General features: G+C 38.1%; 1 protein-coding gene across 1 annotated transcript in view; it reads right to left on the reverse strand.

The window, feature by feature from the left end:
• Positions 1–885: 885 nt before the first annotated feature.
• STX17 (syntaxin 17) overlaps positions 886–26,837 on the reverse strand; it is a 77,219-nt gene continuing 51,267 nt past the window's right edge. Inside the window, exons 4-7 of the mRNA XM_044658312.1 lie at positions 16,426–16,547; positions 16,298–16,348; positions 2,089–2,175; positions 886–1,326 (exon numbers count right to left, since the gene is read on the reverse strand). Coding sequence (XP_044514247.1) covers positions 1,093–1,326; positions 2,089–2,175; positions 16,298–16,348; positions 16,426–16,547 — 494 coding nt within the window. The 3' untranslated portion in view covers positions 886–1,092. The remainder of the gene's footprint in view (positions 1,327–2,088; positions 2,176–16,297; positions 16,349–16,425; positions 16,548–26,837) is intronic.

Consider the following 26,837-nt stretch of genomic DNA (forward strand, 5'->3'; position numbering starts at 1 on the left):
TGAGATTGACAGATGTCAAAGTAAGATGTCACCCTGGCTCCAACCCCACTCTGACTGAAATACTAAAACAGATCAATTGAGTGGGTATCTTTTTTGTCTTGGAGGTTCAGGAAAGTGAGGAGAGAAGGAGCTACAAAGTGAATGTTGCAAATTAAATCTCACTGCCAGTTGAATTAATCCTTTAAAGCAGAGATCTTTCCATAGCAAGAAAGAAGCAAAGGATCCTAGAAAATACAGGGAAAGAGATTAGTAGGAATATCTATGTGATGGCAAAATAAACTTCCTACCATTTGGTTTATTTAAAAAGAAGCAGAAGAAAAAAAGGAAGAAAGAAGGCAGAGTCAAAGTAATAAATTAGAGAACTTGGAAGAGAGGTTTTTGATAGAAAGAAAAAGAAGAAGAAAAAAAAGAAAACAGGATATGAAGAGTATCGATAGTCTTTGCATTGTTTTTACTGTTCTGGGTAGGGCAGGACTGGGCTGTGCTGGGTTTCATTCACTTCACCAATCTGGGACTGTGCCAGATTGTAGCAGTCTCATCTACTGAGACACATGCCGAACATGATGAAATCTCAATTGTGCCTCCAAGCAGAAGCTAAATTCCTGTTCCCTGATGAGAAAAACTTGTGGAGCAATCTTCATTTTCTTTCTCTAGGTTGAAATAATTTCCTATAAACTTGCCAATTCTTAAGGTCTTTGAGTCAGAGTAAATGAGGAAAGCATTTCTCTAATATCCATTTTTTTCTCTACCTTGAGGAAAACATCAACAAGTGCATTGGCATATGATCCTAGTCCTTGTTAAGGTCATAAGTTCATCTATCACAGTCAGATAGAAAATCTGCAACTTGGCAGTCTTTGAACTTCATCTGAAAGGTGGTACACAACTCATCTGGGCTCCTGAAACACTAACATCTCAATTAATGCCCTGGGCAAATGATGAAATATTTCTTCTGATCCTAGTTCCGTTCCATGTGATCATCTACATTCCCTATATCAGTAAACTTGTCTTCCATGAGCTGACTGTGTGTCCATTATTGTTGGCAGAGGACATCATCAACACAGCTATTGGTATCCTAATGAAACAGATCTGGTTTCAGCTGGATTTTTTGTCACTTTGCCTAGGAAGATCTGGACAGCTGGAAGTGATCGCAATCATTTCCTGTTTCTTTCTTTGTATCAATTTTCCACCTGTGAAGCCCAACAACCCACCACCAACTGCAGCTGCAATTCCTGCCTTGAAGCCTGCAAAGAGGCCAAGTGGACCCCCTACTACTCCTCCAATGATTGCACCTGTCACAGGCAGAGCTGCCAGCTTGTATTTTGCAGCCTACAAAAAAATGAGAGAAAAAAATTCAATTTAGAAATGGAATGAGGATATTTGCTTGTGGTGAGGCACATTTTCCTTTCATTACTGCTGGCACTGCCTCTTTAACTCTTCGTATATAGTTAGCTCTCAGAATTATACTTATAAAAAAAGTGGAATATTTCACAGATAAGAAGACGAGGTCCTACAACTGTTCAAGACTCAGAGACTCAGATGGATAAGAAAAAGTGGATCATTTAAGTTGCCTCCAGCTGACTTACAGAACAATTAATTCACTATTTAACTGATGAGTTTATTTAAATGAATGGCAACAGCCATTAAATGCCTCTAGACTAGAGACTCTGTATCACAAAAAAATTACTATGGGTTGTGAACCTGAGATTCAAAGCCACCTGGGGGTGGGCACAGGTGGTCCCAGGGATATATGGCATCTGGCGAGTTGCTTCATTTTGCCTTTCCTTGGACCCTGCAAACTACCTGGGGCCCTTCCCCCTTTTGAAAACTCCACTGAGCCATATAACATCAGAAGGTTTCTGTTTAAATCTCTTTTTGCAAAAAAAAAAAATAATCCTTCCTGACAGAATGACTCTTGGGGTAGAATATTACAACAACCATTGATTTCTTTTACTACCTATGTGCCATTTCTTCCTTATTTCCTTAATTGCTGGTTCCCTCAACATTAAAGAGGGCAGATCAATGGGGTTAATACTGAAGATTCCTGGGAGGCAGAGGACCATTGATTTGTCAGCAGGAGCAGAGCCTTACCTTCCCCAAGTTTTTGGTTCCCTCTTCAACATTCACAGCAGCACTGTTGACATGGTCTTCAATGCTGTCAATCTTCTCCTGCTGAGACTAGATGCAAAGGAATTATGAGGGAGCTTTCCTGCTGGGAACCAGCAGTAAGCCAATACACACTATTTTAATTCCTGTAATCAGGGCCCTCATGTACTGTAGCCATGCAGTCTTAATGGTAGTTCATTAGGCGCATCTGATAAAGCATACTGAAAAGTACGAATTTACTTTTTTTTAAAGGGAACTTTAACTACTAAGTAATAAAAGGGTAGTACCTTTATAGCCAAATAATCTCATATTAAATTGTTTTTTTATTAATTAATGTGCTATTATCTGAATAAATGAACAGAATTCCAAGCCAAACAAGTATCTAGGTGGCATGTTGTGTTTGCAGCAAAAAGCAATTCCTTTTTTGTGAAGACTAGGTTTAAAACAGGGACAGGTTACATTACAATTAAAATGCCACTGAGTCAAGAATACAAATTGGTACTTCTGATCTTTCTGAATGTGATATGCTTATTTTAATTCCCACAAAAGGCATTTCCCCTTCTAACCTGCAATAGAATGCAATGAATGAACTTAGTGGCCTTAGATAATAGTTTAATACATCAGAAAATAAATTAAAATATTTTGAATTTGGAGAAAAGAGAAAAAATAGCAAACTGACAAGTCAATGTTAATTTAATGAAATTTAACAGTTAAAAGAAGCTAGTAACTACCCGGCACAATAGGAATTGTGCTGTTAAAACTAACCAGGAAAGAATATCTCTTTGGAGCCAATTGATTTAAACTTTGTAAATAATTCAACCTTAGGTCTGTCTTAAATACTGTTTTAATACCTTATGTGAATAGCATCTTACATTGATGCTGTAACCAGAGAACGCAATTATGTTCCCAACTGCCATTCCATCATGGAAAAAAAAGGACTGAAATTTCACAGGTGATTCTTTCCCATAGCAGTCATGTGTTATGTTGTTTTTTGTTATGTTATGTTTCCTCTTCAGACAATGTGCTACTTAACCCTTTCCTGGTATTTCTTTAATATATATTTTTAAATTTTTAAATGTTTATTTAGAATATTTTCCCAAGGTTACATGATTCATGATTCCCCTCCCCCAGTTATTCCTTCCCCAATCCCAAAGCCTACAAGCAGTTCCACTGGGTTACACATGTATCATTGTTCAAAACATATTTCTATGTTATTCATATTTGCAGTAGAGTGATTCTTTAACATCAAAACCCTAATCATATCCCTATCACACTATGTGATCGAGCATATATTTTTCTGAACCATTTCTGGTTTCACAGTTCTTTCTCTGGATATGGATAGCCTTCTGTACAGAATGAATCAAACTTTCTTTGTCTATCAATCAGCAACTTTTAAATTAATCAACCAAAAACTTAAACACCCCTACTTAACACTAAGTAAAGGAATTCCCAAATCACTTACTAAAAGTGGGTGACAACTCCAGAGGCCATGGTCCTGCCCTTGGGCAGTGCTAGGCAAATTTAAAGACTTCAAATGGTTCCTGTAAAGTGGAGGAAGGGACAGGAAGGGACATGGAAAAAGGACTACAAAAAGTCCTGAACTTCCTGTCCATGAGGTCTTCGGCTTGGAGCTTCAGCTGGTGAGTTGCCTTTTGGAGATAGCTTTGGACTTGGATCTCGACTTCAACTTGAGACCTGGGCACTTGGACTGTTTCTTGAAGGACTGCTCCTAGATCTTCCCCTTTGGACTTTGTCTTGGGTAAGTGAGTAGCTGGCCTTCCCTCCCTGGCTTCTGGAGAGATTAGTTCCGGAGAGGCCTCCTTCTCCTGGAGGAGGCTGAGTTGCTGGAACCTTTGTATAAGACATCACTGGGTCCTTGGACTGAGGGTTAACGAGTCCTGCCAGGCTGAGTCAGACACTGGAGCAACATTTAATTTAAGAGGCTAGACATTTTCTCTACTTTCTTCTTACATTTCTCTACTTTCACTCTTTCTACCTCTTTGTAAATAAAAGCTACTAAAAGTCATTTGACTTGAGCTATAATATTTTTTAATTGGCAACCACAATATTACTTTAGAATTCTCATATTTTAGTCAAAGGCCTAAATTTAATTCCTTACAGTTCTTTCTCCTAAGTTCTTCTGGGTTGTCCTGGATCCTTGCATTGTTGCTAGTAGAGAAGTCCATTATGTTCACTTGTGCCACAGTGTATCAGTCATTGTGTATAATGTTCTCCTGGTTCAGCTCCTTTCACTCTGCATCAATTCATGGAGATCGTTCCAGTTCACATGGAATTCCTCCAGTTCATCATTATTTTCAGCACAATAGTATTCCATCACCATAAAACACCACAATTCATTCAGCCATTCCCCAACTAACGGACACCCCCTCATTTTCCAATTTTTTTGCCACCACAAAGAGCATAGCTATAAATATTTTTGGACAAGTCTTTTCCCTATCTCTTTGGGGTACAAACCCAGCAGTGGTATGGCTGGATCAAAGGGCAGGCGTTCTTTTAAAGCCCTTTGGGCATAATCCCAAATTGCCCTCCAGAATGGTTGGACCAATTCACAACTCCACCAGCAGTGTATTAGTGTCCTAATTTTGCCGCATTCCTTCCAACATTTATCACTTTCCTTTGCTGCCATATTGGTGAGTCTTGTAGGTGTGTGAGGTGGTACCTCAGAGTTGTTTTAATTTGCATTTCTCTAATCAGGAGGGATTTGGAATACTTTTTCATGTGCTTATTGAAAGTTTTGATTCCTTCATGTGAAAACTGTCTATTCATGTCCCTTGACTATTTGTTGATTGGGGAATGGCTTGATTTTTTGTAAATCTGACTTAGTTCCTTATATGTTTGGGAAATTAAAACTTTGACAGAGTTTTGATATAAAATTATTCTCCCAGTTTGTTGCTTTCCTTCTAATTTTGGTTGCATTAGTTTTGTTTGTACAAAACCTTTTTAATTTGATATGATCAAAGCTACTCATTTTACATTTTGCAATATTCTCTATCTCTTGCTTGGTCTTAAATTGCTTCCTTTCCCACAGATCTGACAGGTATACAATTCTATGTTCACCTAATTTATGATTTCACTCTTTATATTTAAAGTCCTTTACCCATTTTGAATTTATCTTAGTATAGGGGTGTGAGATGTTGATCTAAATCTAATTTTCCCCATACTGTTTTCTAATATTTCCAGCAGTTTTTGCCAAATAGTGAGTTCTTGTCCCCAAAGCTGGGGTCTTTGGGTTTATTGAACACTAGCTTGCTGAGGTCATTTACCCCTAGTCTATTCCAGTGATCCACCTTTCTGTCTCTTAGTCAGTATCATATCATTTTGATGACTACTGCTTTACAGTGTTATAATTATTATTGATCTGAATGGTGCTATTAATAGCTGGTTGGTAATGCCCGGCTGTTTTTAAGTATAATTAACCTGGACTAGTATTGAATATTAATAACAAATTGGTAATGGCCAGTTATTATAATCAGCTAATAACCAGCTAAAGCTGTCAAAGTTAAACTGAATTTCAGGTGGTAGATGGACAGATGGAGGCAGTTTAATCCAACTTTATATCTGGTTGGGATAGGGAAAGCGAGGAGGATAGAAACTAGGAGTTAGGGATAGCATATGAAATTTATTAATCTTATTTTCTAACACCTAAATAAACCTCCCAAATCTAACTTCTCACGGAGTTTCTTCTTGACTGTAGAGCAGACCTGACTTAACTATACTTACTGATTAAAGAAGAAAATTTCTATTATTCCAAGATAAGATTGAATCTCTATCATTCTTACAACAATTTATGAAACTCAAAATATCAGTTTCTCTTTGTACAGAAACTGAATGCACCACCTCTCTTTCCCTCAACTCCAAAGATCCCCCTAGCTACAACAGTTTCCACAGTCAGCTCTCTGGCTCCCCCCCAAGTTCCTGTCAAGAGTAGACCTCAAAGCTAGACCTCTTACCCCAGAGTGCTGAGGAAAAAATCTCCAGTCACTAGACTTTTGATCACAAATCGGAAGTTTTTTTCTTCAACCTCCTTAATTATCTTCTGTAACTCCAACTGTCACTGTCAGAGTCAGAGCTCAAACCAGCCACTCCTGTTTCCTTTGTCTACCAGAGAACATGAAGTCCAGAATTCTTTCTTTCCTGGGCTTTTATGCAATAGCCAGCTATCTCTGTTCTCTCTCTTAAAGGGGACAGTATAAAAGTCACAAAACCTTTTTCTGACCTAAAACCTGCTCTTAATGAAACTAAATAAAATTCTTTTTGTAACAATAGTACAGTTTGAGATCTGGTACTATTAGGCCCCCATCCTTAATTTTTTTTCATTATTTCACTTGATAATTCTTGATCTTTTGTTCTGCCAGGTGAATTTTGTTATAATTTTTTCTAATTCTATAAAAAAAAGTTTTTTGGTAGTTTGATAAGTATGGCACTGAGTAAGTAGATTAATTTGAGTAGGATTGTCATTTTTATTATATTAGCTCATCCTATGCAGGAGCAATTAATGTTTTTCCAATTGTTTTTTAGTTCTGTGTAAAACATGTTGTGTAATTGTGTTCATATAATTCCTGTGTTTGTCTTGGCAGATAGATCCCTAAATATTTTATGTTGTCTAGAGTGATTTTAAATGGAGTTTCTCTTTCTAACTCCTGTTGCTGAGTTTTGTTGGAAATATATAGAAATGCTGATGATTTATGTGGGTTTATTTTATACTCTGCAACTTTACTAAAGTTGTCAATTATTTCCACTAGCCTTTTAGTTGATTTTCTGGGGTTTTTAAACTATACCATCATATCACCTGTATTTTTATTAGGTTAACCAGTACTTTATCAATTTTGTTTTTTCAAAGTGCCAGCTCCTAGTCTTATTTATTAGTTCAGTAGTTCTTTTACTTTCAATTTGATTAATTTCTCCCTTAATTTTTAGGATTTCCAGTTTAGTTTTTATCTAGGGATTTTTGATTTGTTCATTCTCTTATTTTTTAAGTTGCAAGTCCAATTCATTAATTTCCACCCTTCTCAAGTTTCTTGGCATAGGCACTCAGCTATATAAATTTTCCCCTTAGTACTGCTTTGGCATAATCCCATAGGTTTTGGTATGATGTATCCTCATTGTCATTCTCTTTAATGAAGTCTGTAATTGTTTCTATGATTTCTTCTTTGACTGACCTGTTTTGGAGAATTAGATTATTTAGTTTCCAATTAATTTTAAATTTGCCTTTCCATGGACTCCTGTTAATTATAATTTTTATCACATTATGATATGAAAAAGTTGGACTTATTGTTTTTCTGCATTTGTTTGCAATATTTCTATGCCTTAGTACATTGGTTAATCTTTGTATATGTATCCTGTACTGCTGAGAAGAAACTATATTCCTTTTTATCCTTGTTCATTTTCTCCAGATATGTATTTAACTAATTTTTCTAGCATTTCATTTAATTCCTTTACTTCTTTCTTATTTTTTGGTTCGATTTGTCTAGTTCTGAAAGGGGAAGGTTAAGATCCCCGACTAGTATAATCTTACTATCTATTTCCTCCTTGAGCTCCTTCCAATTTTTCTTTTAGAAATTTAGATGCCATTTGGTACATAAGTGTTTAATAATGATATTACTTTATTGCTTACAATAGTACCTTTTCACAAAATATAATTTCCTTACTTGTCTCTTTTAATCAGATCAATTTCTACTTTGGCTTTTTTTGGTATCATGATTGCTACCCCTGCTTTTATTACTTTAGAAGATGCCTAATGTATTCTGTTCCAGTCTTTTACCTTGAATCTGTGTGTGTCATCTTGCCTCAAATTGTTTCTTGTAAACAACATCTAGCAGGATTCTGTTTTTCAATCCACTCTGCTATTCACTTCCATGTAATGGGTGAGTTCATCCCATTTACATTAAGCATTATAATTACTGTCTATTGTCCTCCATTGTATTATTCTCTTTGGATCCTGCTCTATTTCCTTTCACTCTATTCCTCCTCACCAGTATTTTGCTTTTTGTTACCTCTCCTGTTCTCCCTCCCTTCAATTACCCCTCTCCCCCACTTCCCTTGTCTTCTTTCCCTTCTACTTCATTCTAGTGTAAGATAGAATTCTATGCCACACCGAGTATATTCATTTTTCCCTCTGCGCTAATTACAAAGAGAGTAAAGTTTAAGCATTGCCTGTCACCATCCTTATCCTCCCCTCTCTCCACTGATTTTTTAACCTCTTTATATTATATAATTTACCAAATTCTTTCTTTCCCTTCCCTTTTCTCTCAGTGTAACCCTCTCTCTTTCAGCCCTTGATTGATTTTTTACATGCCATTTATATGCATACATATCATATCATACATACACATCATTCCATATCATCACTTTTACATATACATCACATACATCATATTATCCTAATGAGCATATTTTTCCACCCTCTTTCTGAGTAAATTCTTTCTATCTTCTCCACTACTGAGAGTAATTTTTGAGAATTATAGAAATCCTCTTTCCATGTAGACATATAGACATTATTACCTTAAAGAGTCCCTTAAATTTTCTCTTTCTTATTTACCTTTCTGGCCTTCTCTTGTGTCTTGTATTTGGTCTTCAAATTTTTTTGTTTAGGTCTGGCTTATTCCTCAGGAATGCTTGGAAATCTTCTATCTTATGGGATGACCATTTTTTCCCCCTGAGAGAGTATACTCAGTTTTGCTGGATGGGTGACTCTAGGTTGTAAATCCAAATCTTTTGCCTTCCCAAATATCATATTCCATGCCTTCTGATCTTTTAATGTAGAAGCCTCTATGTCCTGAGTGAACCTGATTGTAGCTCCATAGCACTTAAATACTTTCTTTCTGGCTGTTTGAAGTACTTTCTCCTTGGCTTAGTAGCTCTTGAATTTGGTTATTACAAATTCCTGAAAGTTGTCAACTGAAGATTTCTTTCTGGAGGTGATCTGTGAATTCTTTCAATTTCATTTTCTTGTTCAAGGATCTCTGGGCAGTTATCTTTGATAATATCTTGTAATATGATATCCAAGGTTTTTTCTTCATCATGGCCTTCAGGTAATTCAATAATTCTCATATTGTCTCTCCTAGATCTATTTTCTAGGTCTGTGGTTTTTTTCAGTAAGATATTTCATGTTTTTCTGTTTTCTTTCTTTTTTTTCATTCCTTTGATTCTGCTTTATTGTTTCTTAATTTCTCATGAAATCACTGGTTTCTAGATAATCAATTCTGATTTTTAAGATCTGGTTTTCCTCTGTCAGTTTTTGGTTCTCCTTTTTTGGTCCATTTCTTCTTGTGTCACTTTCATTTCTCTTCTCCACTTTTTCTGTACCTCTAATAATTGGGTTTTGAAGTCTTTTTTGAACTCTTCCAGAATCTGTGTCCAATCCATATTTTTCTTTTGGACTTTGGGTGTGTTTCCTTTGCTTCTGCTGTCCCTTTCTATGTCTGCATCTTATTCTTTGTCTCTATAAAAAGTCTTTGAGTTAGGTGCTTTTTTGATTGCTCATTTTTCCTATCTAATTATAGGTAGAGTCTGTTTCCTGGGAAGTTGGGGTACCCTCTTAAACTTCAGTCCTTCCTTGATGTTATTCTCAGCTTATTTTCTGGGTTGTTACTAATTTACCAGATGGTCTGAGGGCTGAGAGCTTGAGATGATGAAAGCTTAAAAACTTTCCTCAAGCTTGGGTGTCAGCTTTTGATCTCAGTCTGAACTTGATCAGGTCAGGTGCTAATCAGATTCTAGCCCCAGGCTTAGGGTTAAGGTCTTCTTGATTCAACCAGGCACACTCTTGATAGCCCTGTTCTGGAGCTCCACCCTTATTTTGGGCAAAAAGATCCTGGGGAGGCTTTCCCTGAGAATTGTGTCCTCACCCCAAACCCAGACTGGGATTCCTGTGGATTGGCCCCCTTCAGTCCAGATTGCCTTGGGCTGGGACTCTGGACTTCTCCACAGGTTTACAATTTCAAGGGGTATTAGCTGGCTTGGACCTCTTCTTGCCCAGCAGGATCCTCAGGGTATGACTTGGCTTAGGTTTAAGTTCGGAACCTGTGAGAGCAGATTTGTGGGGTGGTGGGGTTTTGCTCTTGGCTTCCTCTTCACTTGTTGCTATGCCCCCTGCTCCCCTCCCCTCTCACCTCAGTTCCCCAGTTCCCCAGTTTCTGCCTACCTTTTGGGTTTTTCTTTTTTTTTTGAAGGTTGTTTCCCTCTGTCTCTGTTGGTTCTTTCACTTCTGTATTCGTTTTGTGGTGATATTTTATTCTTGGTTGGAGAGGATTTTTGTGGTGAAACAGTGAGCTGCTGCCCTAGTTACTCCTCCATCTTCATATTTCTTTAATCTTGCAATCTACATTTCTACCTAGATCTCTCTGATGACATAGCTAGAGGTGCATGATCAATTTTCCATATGGGAAAACTCAAGTTCAACTTCTTAAAAAAGCCACCATTCCTTTCACAGTCCATAAATCTTTACTTACTGACCCTGCTTCCATTCAGAGTTATTCTTCCCTATTTGGTGTCTGATTATAGCTTGGTGATGTCCTATGCACCATCTTTTATAATACTAGTTTTATCTTTCCCAGATGCTAATCCTCTGATTGAAGTCTTCCCCTTTCAAATCCTTTTGAGAGTAAGGTCCTGGGCCAGTGATTCCACACTTTCAAGTCCACTTCTAAAACATCTTATAGTAAAGGTCCTTTACTATTCACTCACAAATGTCTGGTCAATCATGAAGCCGAAGCTACTCGACTTTAGGAAAGCAGTGAAGGGAATTTTCAACAAAAAAGGCAATTCCATGTCTCCTTCCCCACTTAAGATCTTTACAAGATTACTACTAATTATTGTTATCTCAAAGGTTCAGGGAAATATAAATTAACTTTTCCCCAAAAACTGGATATATGGAGAGAGCACAGTGCCTTGGCTTTGCATATGTTCCTTATGAATACTTGTTGAATGAATTATAGTTACCTTAAAACATAAATATACTGAATTAATTTTAAGTATTTTATAGAACACCTTGGAAATAACTGGAGATATCTCAGAAAATCATAAAACAAAACTAGGGCTGTAAATGATTAAATGTTAGAGCAGTTATAACTGTTACAATCATAAGCAAGTACAAAAATCCTACTTTGGGGAGCCATGTATTGGCTTTTAATGACCCATACCAGGACATCTATTTAAAAAACAAGCTGGACAATCATTCCTGCAGCTGCACTGTTTTATGAAACCAATTGCCTCTTTTGTATCTTAAGGTGCTCTTTTTAGTTATTAGGTTAAACTTTAGTTTAGTCTAGTTTTGTCTTCTGTGTTAAACACTATTATCCACCTGCTTATTCTTGCCTACCTTCAATCCTTAATTGTGCTTACATACCTGTGACATACATACAAAACATGAGATGGAGCTTCCTCTCCTTCTGAAGCTAAAAGATTCTAGGTCCCTTAGAAGTTTGGCCCAAACTCTAGCAATACCCTGGAATTGAAGCCCTTTCTATGGTTTTTCTACCTGTATGCTTTCTTTGTGTGAATGTTTTATTAGTACTTTTAATTAGAGGTAAACTTTCAAAGCAAAAAAAAATCTGAAACATTGTCATATTTAACTGTGAACTAATATTCACTCCCCCCATGACAAAAGCCTGTTTTAATCTCATGTGTTCAATAAACATATGTTATTTTTTGAGGAAAATTGTGCATGATTTGTTGGATATAATTTGCCACATTTGCCAATGCTAGAAAATGATGAATTTACAAAATTCTTGGAGTGAGATATTTGCTAAAAGGGTAATCTAATTCTGAGGGAGAATACAAAAATGACATGACAACATATAACTGATATAAATTTCAAAAGTTAAAATACTACTTATGCTGTAGGGATCTACACCTGATATCACATGGGGATAAGTCTCCATCTCCAGAAAATGCCTCATCCTGACCCTGTAAAGGAATGTGATTAGGTTTAATCTAAAAAACTCCCACCTTTGTTCTCATCTCTACCTAGAGATCCAAAAAGAAAGAAAACATTTTCACATATTCTATGAAAGAGTTGAAGGCTTCTGCTAACTTTATCAACTCCTTAAAGAGCACAGGTCCAGAGATTATATACCTCAGACACAACCAACAGATCCCTTAATGTTTCTGCTGTAGGTTCTCACTGACTAACATTCTAGGTAACTTTTGCTAGCTGCCACTGAAGCTTCATTCAAAGCTTCTTCCAGATCATAGGATCTTCACAGACTTATCTAAATTTACCCTGGCAGTCCAGAATGTCTCTGAGCAGCTTGAGGTGGCACTTATCCTTTTTTAACCCTACTCCTCAATAACAATTCGCTGCTAAAGCAGAAAAACGACTCTATTGGGGTTCTTCAATCTGAATATTCCTTCTCTCTAAGCAACTGCTGTATACCTAGGCTATTTTTCTCCTAAGAAAACAGTTTTATAGTACAAGTCCCTTATAAGGACCTGTGCAAGGGATATATTAGCCAGACTTCATTATATCCCAGGTCAGCCAACATATACTATTAGAATTAGAGGTTGTTCATTTTACAAAGTAACTCTGATTTGATGTGACCTAGTGAGACTTTTATTTAAAAAGGAAAATATTTCAACTTTTCATGTTTAATATAATCTTTATTTATAAACATATACCTCACCCTTCTATAACTGCAAGAAAAGAAAGAGGACCAAAAAAAGCATTCAGCAAATCAAATCAACATGTCGACCAACTCTGACAGCATGTGTGTGCAATGTTCCAAACTCATTGTCCTCCATCTCCATAATGAAGAGAAGTGTAAAGTTTAAATTCTTTGAGAGTAATTTCAGGATAAGGATTGTACCATCTCCCCAGAATCCAGACGATGAACCTGTTTGGTGGAGGCACCAAAAGATGCCTAAAGACCCTTCACTGGACCATGAAGACCAAATTTGAACTTTGGGGTGCAGTTGATTTGAACTATGGGGAGTTGAATGAGTTGAATGCATTTATTTTGAATGGACACTTTATGCCAGAAAAAGGGGACTGCCCCTGAATGGCTTATTGTCAATGCACTGAACATTGGTTTTGTTCTTTCTCCCTTTTATTTCCCTTTTATCTCTGAATTATTGTAAACTTTAATTTGATTATGTTTTCATGATCCATTGGGGATACTTGTCTCCCAAAGGATCACAGGGGGGTAATGTGTTAGTTAAAATCACCTGGGGTTCTATTTGGAAGGATTGAGCCTCAATATATGTATCAATATAGTGTTTGACAAACTTCTGTGGACCTGTGGGGGACCTTGGAACTATATTTCTCATGATTCCTCATGGCAGACAGGAAGTGTGATGATGTAAGAGAGGGGTGCTCTTTTTAGCTACCTGGGCGCACGGAGATAGGAAAGGTAAAATGGCTGAGGCGAGGTTTGAATAGGTTTCTTACAGGTGCGTGGTCGATTTATTTTATCAGCAATGGCTTTTATTAAAATACCATTCTCCCTTTTAATCTCGGCCCTCATCATTTTAAAAACAACAGAAGTAAGGTACCTTTCTCATCTTTTGCTGTGGGACAAAGCTTGTGCCTTTACTTATAGAATTATAAATTGTTCCAGCTTACAAAATGGCAAAATACACACATTTTCTTCTGAGGAAGAAAGAACCCCTGGAGGACAATTATACTCACATTATTCCTGATCTTAGTCAGTTTTCTGATGATGGGGAAATCTTCCCACCATAAAAGTTCACACTGCACAACCCTTGCTGATACCTATTTTATTTGTTTTCAGTGGCACTAGTTTGCCCAATATGTCCTTTCTGACTGAGGTTCAGATTTCTTCCTTTTTTTTTTTTTTCAGAACCTCCCTGATAGAAGGACTGTCTGTGGGTTCCCGTCTAGGAAAGAAAGCTCAGACAAAATGAATATATCCTTGGCTCCCTAAAGCACCAACAACATGACACCCTCATCCAGGGCTTCTGAATCTGCTGGCAATAATATTTCACATTCACACTTAGAATGTTTAAGGGATCTTCTTAATCTCCCTCTGTCTAGCTTAAGAGGGGAGAGAGCAGGGTGGTTTCTCAGTGGATCAGAGAACTGACAGGTTCAGTGAGCAGTGAGCCAGAGCTGAAGATTCTGTTACCAGAGACCAGGAAGGTTGTAAAACGACAGTTGGTCAGTGAGGAGATAAAGGAAGCAGCCACTGAAACAAGGGACTTTTTGCCTCTAGGATCTCCGGAGAGCAAGAGGTCTGGCTCTCACATCTCTCTATTGTACCATTTTCCCAAACTTTTTCAGACTCTGTACCTAAACTTCTTATCATTTATACTTGAAATGATAAACCAACAAACACCCATGCTACATTAGTCTGTCTCTTAAGAAAAAAAAAATTAGCTACCATTTTCCATGGAGAACAAAGTCTAGCTCTTTCTATATAATCACTGACCTTAGTGTACCTTCCAGAAAACTCAACTACCAGTACTATATGCCATCTGTTACTATTCACTAACTCTCTGTTGAAAAATTCAAATTGGACACTCCTTCCCTCTACCCCAGTACCTTCAAGCACCCTTAAAATTTACTGTATCTTTCCCTGTCTGTCCATTTTGGCTGTACCAAAATAATTCTTTTCTAGAAAGGTTTGCCATCTCTTATACCCCCTGCTGAAGGAATACAGGAAGAATGCTAGGTTTAATACATTTTCATGGCAAGAACCCATACTATGAATCAGGAGTCCCACTTTCAAATCTCATCTCAGTCACTAAATAGTTACATAACCTTTAGTAGGTCACTTAAGCTTCTAACAAGTGGTGATTCAGCTCTGCTGGAAGATCTCCTGATAGATACCTTGCAATATTCTAGGTCAGTCTATTACATGTTTGGATAACAAATATTAAGAAGTCCTTTTTTATTTTGAAACCCAAATCTATTTCCCTATGATGTTTACTTATTGGTTTTAGTTTTCCCCAGTTAAACAAAAGAAAATTTTTTTTTAATTGGTGGGAAAGACCCATGAGTTTATCATGGTTATGTAGATCATAAGATAATATCTGAAGACAAAGATCATCTTTCCAATCTTCCTGCTCTAAGGCAAATTTGTCTTCAGGCTAAACATCCCTTTTCTATAGAATATCAACAAAGTTTCCAAATTTGTATTCTTCCATGTAGGTCTGGTTAATATCAAAGGCCTAGAGATGAAAGACTCCCATGTGTTATAAAATAAATGGGCTGTTAGAGAGGGAGAGGGTAAACTGGGTACCACCACTGCTAACTGTAACAGCAGTGATAGTTCAGATAGGTGACTAGTGCAAGATCAACTGAAGCTTGCCACCTAGCTAGATGATGTAACACCTCCCTCCTTTATAACAGTGCCCAGGCAGGATCCTTCAGGTCAATGGATGGTATCCCTTCAGGTCCCGCCTGGGGTTGATTAATGATGGATATTGGGCTCTATTAGCCTTGGAAATGGTTTATCTGACTGCGTGACTCCCTTCCCAGAGAAGTTATGAAACAACCACTCCAGGAAGGTACTTGAATAGTTTATCTATATTTCAGCAAAGATGGAGTATTGGGAAATGGATAGAGGAATTGGGAAACCCTAACTAATTGATAATAATAAACCCTCAGAGCTGTAGGCAGGTAATTGATTCTGGTTAGTTAGCTCCTCTGGCTCAGCCTGGCCACAGCCAAACCAGAGAAAGCAAGCTGCTGTTTGATGTCTTTCAGCTTCTTCTTATTGCTAGATGTTATGCCTATATAGCCTTCAGGATCCACCCCTTTCCCACCCTCTTCTTCTTCTCCTGCCCACTTCCCGGATCCCTCCCGGGCCCTGGGATACCTAGATAACTACAGATGATTTGAATTCCTAAATATCTAGGGGACAGTAGAATAAGAAGATTGATGGTCTGGGTACAGGTTGGCAATGTTATTCAGGTACAAGACAGGAGGTTCTTGCAAGGTTGAGCCAAGCAATTCACCAATCCCGAAAAGACCAGGATCCACAGATCTCAGGTCCAAGGGAAGTGAAAGGAACCAAAAGCCAGGGCTGCCAGGGTATTTATACCCCCCTGGCCAACCACTTTCTCCCCTGTCCTTATGGCCTCTGGGAACATTCTAGGTTCCAACGGTCTCCACCTGTCAATCAATAGTGCGAACTCCCAGCTCCCAGAGTTTCAATATAATACATGTCATCCTACTAACCCTGAGGTTAAAGAAATGGATTGTTATACTCACATTCACTAACAGAGAGAAATCAGTAATTAGTTGGTTGAGTCCAATCAAATCCTAAAAAAGAAGAAAAAGAGTATTATTTTATTGTCAGAATTATGGTAAATAAAAAGGGGGAATGCTTCTTAACATACCGCTTCTAAAGTTTCCCAGGATTCTGCAGCATTTTGATCTTGAGGAATTTCAGGCAGTGATGAATATACCTGGACATTCAAACTCTGGGGACCAGCTTCAGCTTTGGCAGTACGAAATGCTTCTGAGTGAAAACATTATCATATGTACAAGTTTATTTACTTTATTAAGGAAAAGGCAGTGAGAAAAAATTTTTCTATAATTCTAAAATATATTTTCCAATTTGGGTTCAGATTTATTTTAAAGTAATTATTATAAAAGAGCCTTTTTGGACAGTATTTTGCTATCTAGGTTGGTTATGAAAAGAAAATGTTACAAAATCAATATATAAAAGAAGACTGAATGGTGGCTGTCTACACTCATCAGCCAGAAGTAGCTGTGGAGGAGAAACTATACTGAACTATATTCTAAACCTGTAGAGAACAGAAAAAAAGAGAACCACTCCAGTAACTCGGTATTTATAGATCATGTCAAGACATTTGAGGATATTAAACCTGGAGAAGAGAAGACTGGTGGGAGAAGGAAGGAATGATACAGTTTTCAGATAGGTGAAGCATATTTTTTTTTTTTTAGCCCTAGTGGGCAGAACTAGGACCAATAAGGATAAGTGAAAGAGAGGTAAATCTCAGCAAGACCTAAGGGGTAAAAAACAACACCTCATAATGATTAGAAGTACTTTGAATATGGCCTTTAGGGGAAGTGACTTCCCTATCTGTAGAGGTCTTTTTATGGAAGATGGACAATCAATAACTGGGGATATTGTAGAAGGGATATGTACTTAGAGATTGAGTTGTATTAGATGACTTCTGAGGTACTTTCCAACTCATAGAATCTATGATTCATGCCAGGGTTTACATAGGACTTGGGAGGAAATGAACATTTATCCTTTATCCACATTGCTTCGTAAGGTTACAGTCATTTCTTTGGCTATTTTGGTTAATACTAATCTAGCCCACAAAGAGATTAAAATTTGGGAGCTGCTGCACAAGAAAAGTTAAATCAATCACATCAGAGGACAATGAATCTTTTATCATATGTGCCATTTATTGATGTAGGCACTTTAAATTATTGAGTTTAATTGTTTAACTCAACAAATATCAGGTGCTTACTATGTGTAAGATCTTTTTTTTTTCGTTTTTCAAAATGTATTTAGAATATTTTCCCATGGTTACATGATTCATGATCTTGCCCCCTCTCTATACTCTCCTCTCCCAAAGCCAACAAGCAATTCCACTGGGTTATACAGGTATCATTGTTCAAAGCCTATTTCAATGTTATTCATATTTGCAGTAGCATAATAACATCAAAACCCTAATCATATTCCCATTGAATGATGTGACCAATCCTATGTTTTCCTTCTGCATTTCCGTTCCCATAATTCTTTCTTTGGATGTGGATAGTGTTCTTTCTCCTAAGTTCCTTTGGGTTGTCCTGGATCCTTGCATTGTTGCTAGTAGAGAAGTTCATTATGTTCACTTGTGCCACAGTGTATATGTCTCTGTGTACAATGTTCTGGCTCTGCTCCTTTCACTCTGCATCAATTCCTAGAGGTCATTCAAGTTCACATGGAATTCCTCCAGTTCATCATTATTTTCAGCGCAATAGTATTCCATCACCATAAAATACCACAATTCATTCAGCCATTCCCCAATTGATGGACACCTCCTCATTTTCCAATTTTTTGACACCACAAAGAGCACAGCTATAAATATTTTTGGACAAGTCTTTTCCCTTACTATCTCTTTGGGGTACAAACCCAGCAGTGGTATGGCTGGATCAAAGGGCAGGCGTTCTTTTAAAGTCCTTTGGGCATAATTCCAAATTGCCCTCCAGAATGGTTGGACCAATTCACAACTCCACCAGTAGTGTATTAGTGTCCTAATTTTGCCACATTCCTTCCAACATTTATTACTTTCCTTTGCTGCCACATTGGTGAGTCTCGTAGGTGTGTGAGGTGGTACCTCAGAGTTGTTTTAATTTGCATTTCTCTAATCAGGAGGGATTTGGAACACTTTTTCATGTGCTTATTGAAAGTTTTGATTCCTTCATGTGAAAACTGTCTATTCATGTCCCTTGACTATTTGTTGATTGGGGAATGGCTTGATTTTTTGTAAATCTGACTTAGTTCCTTATATGTTTGGGAAATTAAAACTTTGACAGAGTTTTGATATAAAATTATTCTCCCAGTTTGTTGCTTTCCTTCTAATTTTGGTTGCATTAGTTTTGTTTGTACAAAACCTTTTTAATTTGATATGATCAAAGCTATTCATTTTACATTTTGCAATATTCGCTATCTCTTTTGCTTGGTCGTAAATTGCTTCCTTTCCCACAGATCTGACAGGTATACAATTCTATGTTCACCTAATTTATGATTTCACTCTTTATATTTAAGTCCTTTACCCATTTTGAATTTATCTTAGTATAGGGGTGTGAGATGTTGATCTAAACCCAATTTTCCCCATACTGTTTTCTAATATTCCCAGCAGTTTTTGTCAAATAGCGAGTTCTTGTCCCAAAAGCTGGGTCTTTGAGTTTATCAAACACTAGCTTGCTGAGGTCATTTATGACTAGTCCAGTGATGGGCAAACTCCGGCCCGCAGGCCAGATATGGCCCCCTGAAATGTTTTATCCAGACACATGACATTATTCCTAATCTGACGAATACAATGAGTAGGATACAATACAATGAAACTTCCAAAGAGTTGCCTTAGAAACAGACTAACAGATGAGCATTTCCTTTCCTTTGGCCCCCTCTTTAAAAAGTTTGCCCATCACTGGCCTAGTCTATTCCATTTGTGTAAAGGGAATTAGCTCATCCTCATTCATTGTTTAGACTCTAGCCATCATAAATAATGTCACCCCACCCAACTTAGAATTAAGTGGGGAGGGGAAGGTCTGTTACCTACATGTAACAATAAGTAACAAATAAAAAACCAGGGGCAGTCCAAAACAGTGTTGAGGCTGCCATTTGTCCACTTGGAGGTGGATGCAGGAAGTGATGAAAGATGCTATCTTTTAAATATGATGGTAACTTCCTGTGGGGGTAGTTGGCATTTTGAACTTGGTGATGAAGGATCTCTGGTGAGACCTCAGACTGGTTCCCTCTGAATTGTCATGTGGGTAAGTTAGGTAGACTTCCTTTCTCCTCCCTTGGCGTTTCTGGAGGCTGCTCTACCCTCAGGGAGGCCTCTCTTGTCTCTCTAATTGTAAAAGGCCTTGTGGCTAGAAGTCTTGTTTAACCTCTGTGCTCTTTTACTGGGCCTCTAAATTTTTACCTGATCTGGACCTCTGGTCCAGCCCAGAGTCCCTCTCTCTCTCTCTCTCTCTCAATTTCCCTACCTTCAACCTTCCTAATGGTAAATAAACTTCCATAAAAGTCATCCTGACTTGGGTCTATTTTTAATTTCAAATCGTGTTAATCTGATTTCTGGTGACCATACCCTTAAATATCTAGTTTTAACTCTTACAGTTGGCTGACCACGTCAGTCTTGGATACCCTCAGTCTTCCTATATTTTCTTGCCTTTTCCTTTACTTTCGTTACTATTCCCAAGTCAGCCTTTTTTTTTTTGGATCTGTGATTTACATAAAGCTGCCAGACAGGTGAGATCAAACATTTTCTTTCTTTTATCCTTTAAAATACATTAGAAAAGCAGCCAGTTTTAATCTTAGCTGCAGGGCCCTGAGACCTCAGCTGGGGAGGCTGTTTCCACCCCCCCTTGCCTCAGGGAACAAATAACCCAATTAGCTGACCCTCAGTTTCACCTGGGAAGGAATCCTATTTTTCAGTTGCCTTTCTGGGGACTAGCAGACTGATTTGTCTCTTAGCTAGCCCAGGGACACACCTGAAAAAGCTTAGAAGCAGCTCTGCTCTACAACCAAAGTGGAAGGTATTAGACTCAGCATATTAGTAGGGTCTTTTAGGGAGAGTAAATTTTTAGGCTGAAATTAGGTCTTAGTCTTGGTTTTACTCCTGGGAGTCTACTTTCTTTTCCAAACCCCACGTGTCTCTAGTTTTAAAAGTAAGTGAGAAGCAAAAGCATGGTGGGGCCCGCTAGAATTGAGCTGCCCTTTTGCCCAAAGAGGGAAGCACATGCTTTTAGCAGTTTCAGCCTCAGGGGGAAGGAGAAAAGAAAAAGCTCCCTCAGACTTTTAAAATTGAACTTTTGAAGCTGAAAAGAGTTTCAGCTACACCACCTTCTTACCCCTCCCAAACTTAGTCTCTGAAAGAGACTCAACCTGCCTGGGGCTAGAGGCTTTGTCTAACCCTCCAAAGCCTAATCTCTAGAACTCAGCCTCCTTTGTTTTTCTTAATTTGAAAAACAGTAGGTACCACACCTAGCCCTTAGCAAAACCTAACTAATAGTGACATCTACTGACAAAAAGTAAAATTACAGGCAACTTAACAATTAACTAAATGAAAATGTGGTTCGAACCATTGAGTGCCTTAGTTTAGGGGTTGGCAATGTATGGCTCTTTCTGCAGGAGCCATAAAGTCAATTTTTTTTCAGGCTCTGTTACAGAAGTGCACACTGTTACAGGAGTGCACACTGTGAGCACTGTATGGCTCTCGCAGCCAAAAAGTTTGCTGACCCCTGCCTTAGTGGATACCTGGATCCAGACTTTCGATTACATAATCAAACTTGTAGAAATGACTTTTTTTTTGCTGGTTAGTAATCCCACAGAATGTATTACAAGGGATATATCTTGCGCTATATTTGGGTGTGATGGTAATAGTTGTAGGGGGAGTGGTCTATCTTTACTTCTCCCAGAGAGACTTGAGAAATACCCTAGATATACTAGAGAAGCAAGTAAAAGATTTATCTTAGCCTCTCCAATCACAACACACTTCCTGTCCAACCCAAATAAATGCCACTTCTAATATAGAACCACCCAGGATATCACAAGCTCAGCTTAATTATAACTCAAGATTGGATAATGTGGAGGAGAGTATAGAGCAAATGATGGCTTCTATAAAAATCCTTGTAAAGCATTTAAAAAGAAGAAAACGGAAAACGAGAAAACTCCTGCATAAGAGAGACTTCTTTCTCCATACATACTTCCTCATCATCCGAGTCTCTGTCCGACTCTGCTTCTGCCACACTCAACCCATCCCACAACCAGTCCCTACTGATGCTCCAGCCCCTCCCCAATCCAATCCTTCCTCCATTGCTCCATCCCCTCCTCAATTCAACCCTTCCTCCCTTGTCCCAGTCCCTGACCCCTCTCATCCTGCCCCTTCTACCTCTCATCCTTTTAACCCTCCCTACCCCCAACCCCTTCCCCTTAGTTTACCTACTCCTTACCCTCCTCTTACCTACCTACCCCACTGATCACCAGGCAGGGATCCTAGAGGCAGGAATGCAAAATGATGCAGCCCAAAGCCTATTTCCCTTACGGGAAGTACCTATCTTCAATAAAGATGGGGTCTTGGTTCCTATAAGACACTATATACCCTTCGACCCTCAAGATTTAGCTAGATTCAAAGAAAATATGCCTACTTAATTGTAAAAATATTAGAGAATATATTCTGGACTTATGACCCCAGTTGGCAGGATGTTGAAAATATATTAGATGAGTTTCTGACAACCAGTAAAAAAGATAGAATCATTTCTCTGGCAAATCACAAGAAAGGTAATGGAGGACCTACATGGCCCCTCTAGGATCCGAACTGGAATTACAATTCTGTCCCAGATCACAACAAATTATGCAATGGCAGAGATGCATTATTGTCAGCCATGAAAGCTTGTGCTGATACGCCTGACAATTGGTTAAAATTCAAGGAAACCAAACAATATACCAATGAAACTCCCTCCCATTTTATGGACAGGCTGATTGAGGTGGGAGACATATATATGGACCTTGATTTGACCAGGGAATGGGATATTAGACATGTACATAGGCAATTCATTGAAAATTCTTGCAAAGTAGTCAGACTATTTTATAACTAACTGCCCAAACTGGGAATCTATGAATCTTGAGGAATTAAGGAAAGTAGCATCTTATGTTTTTAAGGGCCATGGATAAAGACATGAGGAAGACACTGACTCAATGGATGCTTTAAAAGCATTAAAATGCTAAAAGAAAAACTGAAAAATAAAGGAGAGACTATAGCCCCTCTCAAAGAATCTAACTATCAATCCATTATCTGCCACTTCTGTGAGAAGAAGGGCCACACAATGATGAACTGTAGGAATTTGTTACGAGTAATCAGAAATAATACCCAGTCTAAGGATAACTATAGAAATAATGACAGGAATAATAATAACAATGATTCCAGGAATAGCAACTTTAGGAGTGGTAAAAATCAGGAAGATGATAACTCATACCAAATGACCCTGCAACAGTATATCTTAAGTGGAGCTTGCCCCCAAACTACCCAGGGTGCTAATGCCCCTTGCGGGGGGACCCAAGGAGCCCAAACATCTTTATGAAGGTGCAATGGGGAGGGAGGCAAGGGCCTTGGAATCAAAAAAGGGAATCTTTGATTTTCCAGACCCTGATGTTTTGATGCCAATCATCCCCATACATCCCCCACACATAATAAGGAACCTCATGTAACCCTAAAAGGGGGAAATTCATATTACAATTATTTGTTGGACACTGGGGCTTCAAGATCAATACTGGTGAGTAAACCGCATGAAAACTGTAACTCTATTGGCTCTCTAAATGTAGTAGGTTTATCAGGAACACCTCAAAAGGTCCCAAAACTTTCTCCTCGCATGGTAAGCATAGGACCTCTAACTGTGGAACACTCCTTTCTGGAACCTCACCCCAAACTGTGGATTATGTCCTCAATCCAAGCCCAGACTGGGATTCTTGGCTTTACTCTGGGCCCACATGGATTGCTGTGGGCTGGTCCTCTGGACTTTTCCACAGGTATGAAATTTCAAGGGGTATGGGTTGGCTTGGACCACTATTTGCCCAGGCAGGATCTCAGGATCTGCATTTTAGCTTGAGCTTAAGTTCAGAACCTGTGACAGCAGATGTGGAATGGGGCATATGGTTTGCTCTTGGCTTGCTCTTCACTCCTTGCTATAAGCCTCTTGTTGGCTCTGCTCTCTTCTCGCTCCAGTACCCTAGATGTTGTCTGTCTACCTTTTGGGTTTTTCTTTTCCTGAAAGTTTTTTTTTACTCTGTCTCCTTGTTGGTTCTTTCACACTTATATTCCTTTTGTGGCAATATTTTAATCTTGGTTGGAGAGGATTCTTGTGGTGACACGGAGCTAGTGCTCTAGTTACTCCTCCATCTTGGTTCCACCTATGTGTAAGATTTTACACAAATGCAAAAGTGACTCTGTGTGTGTGTGTGTGTATAGAATCAATATGGTGGAATACAAGTATGCAAAAGAAGATGAACAATTTCCTTCCCCTATCCCTTTAAAGAAACAAACTTCAAACTCCTTCAAACAAAACTAGAAAATGCACTGGACAAAATCCTAATTAAAACATCTAAGAAAAACCATAATGAATAATTTTTTTCCACTCTGGGTCAGGATGGGGAAACAAACACAAAAGGTTTGTGGATACCAGCATGAAGCCTAATAGGAATGTTCTAGGAACATTCTAATACCAAGAGACTTAAAGAAGACTAAGACTATGTACTGGGATAAAGCAAAGTCCCAGACCCAGGGCATTACAATCTCATTCATTAGGTTTCGGAATAGGTGCCAATTGGCATCTTTGTGGCTCATTACTTAGTTACTGGTCATAGATATATGGAGGACCGAGGAGAAGACCTGCACTCATGGGTGCCATTTTGGAGTAAATAGTAGCCAAAGCCTAAAGGAAGGAACAAGTTGAGAAGCAAACAATTGTTCTGTAATTTGGATCCTGGGAGTAGAACAGCATTTTAGTTCTAACTTCCAGCCCAGTTTGAAGCAGAGGAATACAACAGCACAAAAGGGAAACCTATAGTTCTGTCACACTGAACCAGCAAGACTTTTCATCTGACTGATAGTGGTTGAGTTCAGAAGCAGTCTACTGAAACTCCAAAGCAGGAAATCTCAAGGACCTGTCACTCAGTCCTAAACCCAGGTCAGGAACTTTAATAATAAAGAGAGCTTAGAACAGGGGTATCAGTAATTAGACTTTACCCCAACATTTTGGGAGCACTAAAAGCTTGCAGGTATCCAATATAAGCTATTCTGGAGATCCAGGAATAACACAACATTTGATACCCCAAGAAAGCAACAGCAGGATCAGCCTAGCCCTCTCCTTCAGAAGTGTGCAGAGGGGGGCAGGCAGCTGGGTAGCTCAGTGGATTGAAAGCCAGACCTAGAGAAGGAGGGCCCTGGGTTCAAATCTGGCCTCAGATACTTCCCAGCTGTGTGACCCTGGGCAAGTCACTTGACCCCCAATGCCTACCCTTACCACTCTTCTGCCTTGGAGCCAATACACAGTATTGACTCTAAGATAGAAGGTAAGGGTTTAAAAAAAAAAAAGAAGTGTGCAGAGGTTGGCCCTAACATTTTTATATTAGGAAGTAAGTTGGAAGAATTAGCAAATGAAACAAACAAAAAAAAAGATCTCACCACAAAAAGCTATTAGAGTGACAGGGAAATATAAACCTAGAAAAAATGGCTATAAAATATCTACAGAGTCTCAAAGTAAAGCAAAGTCTGTGTGCAAATTCAACTACAATTTCAAGAAAAGATGAAAATTTAAAAAGGAGTTTGAAATATTTTTGTAAATAGAATAAAATCACAAGAGGAAAAAATCAATAAAGAAATTAAAGCTATAGAGAAAAGAACTGGAAGAATGAATTAATAGTTTGCAATAAGAGGTATAAAATCTAGCCTAATAAACAACTCTCAAAGCCAGAGTGAGCCAAACAGAAACCAATGATTTGATGAGACAACTAGAAATATTAAACAAAGTCAAAACACTGAAAAAAATAGAATAAAATGTAGAGTATCTCAGAGCAAAAATAACTGGCCCAGAAAACAGGTCAAAGAGAGGAAATTTCAAGATTATTGGACTACACGAAAGCCATGACTAAAAAATGAGACTGAGTATCATATTTCAAGAAATCATAAAACTGGCTAGATCTCTTAGAACCAGAGGGTAAAGTTAAAATTGAAAGAATCTGCTAGTTATGAAATCCCAAAATGAAAATTCCCAATAGCTAAAAATCCAGAGCTTCAGGATCAAAGAAAAAAATTTCAAGCAGCCTTAAAGAAAATTAAAATCTCAAGGAGGCACAGTAAAAATCACACATGATTTAGCAGCCATCAACATAAAGAGGCCAAGAACTTGGAATAAAATATTCCCAGGAGACAATGGATAGAGGTTTATAGTCAAGAATAATTTACCCAACAAAACTGAGTATAATTCTATAGAGAAAAAAAAATAAACTTTTAATGAAATAAAGGACTTCTAAGCATTCCCAATGAAAAGACCAGGGATAAGAAGAAACTATGAAATTTGTGCAAACACAAGACTTATGAGAAATATAAAAATGCAAGCACGAATAAACAATTACAACAAATTAAACAAGGATAAAACTACATCCTAACATGAGCAGATGACACATGTGTCCCCTCTGACCCTTATTTTCATTAGGGATTGTAAAAGGAATCTAATTATAAAGAAGGTCTAGGAGTAGTCTTGTATGTCTTGATAAGGAACAATAATAATTTTTTAAAAAGGAAGAATGGAAAAGGAGGAGAAAATTAAAATACTAAGAGGCAGGAAAAGGGAGAGGAAGGTCAGGGAAAAATATTTCACATATTTGGTGTGTGCAAATATAAAGGAGTGGTGGGACAAGTAACAATTAAACTTCATTCTCATCTAAACTGATCAAAGGTAGAAGAATATACAAAGAGTTGGGTAAAAAAAATACATTTCACTGAAAATGGAAATAGGAAGGAAAAAGAAATAAGAAAGTGGGATTTTAAGGGAAGGTGGGTTAAGGGATTGATTAGTCCTAAGCAAAAACAAACTCTAAGGACGCATAGAGACAATGGCAAAGACTTGGAATCTGAGGAAGTGCCCATCAACTGGGGAATGGCTGAACAAGTTATGCTGCATAATGTGATAGAAATCTTGAAGAAGATAAGTTTCAGGAAAAAGCTAAAAAAATTTGCATGAACTGAGGCACAAAGAGTTATTTATATAGAGAAAACAATTTTGTAAAGTCAAATATCTTTGAAATACTTAGGAAGGGGGCAGCTGGGTAGCTCAGTGGATTGAGAGCCAGGCCTAGAGACGGGAAATCCTAGGTTCAAATCCAGCCTCAGACACTTCCCAGCTGTGTGACCCTGGGCAAGTCACTTGACCCCCATTGCCCACCCTTACCACTCACTCTTTCACCTATGAGCCAATACACAGAAGTTAAGGGTTTAAAAAAAAAAGAAATACTTAGGAATTCTAATCAATGTAATGACTTCATTATATCACATTAATTACTTCAGAG

This window comes from Gracilinanus agilis, chromosome 1, assembly GCF_016433145.1.
Source record: "Gracilinanus agilis isolate LMUSP501 chromosome 1, AgileGrace, whole genome shotgun sequence".
Classification (NCBI taxonomy): Eukaryota; Metazoa; Chordata; class Mammalia; order Didelphimorphia; family Didelphidae; genus Gracilinanus; species Gracilinanus agilis.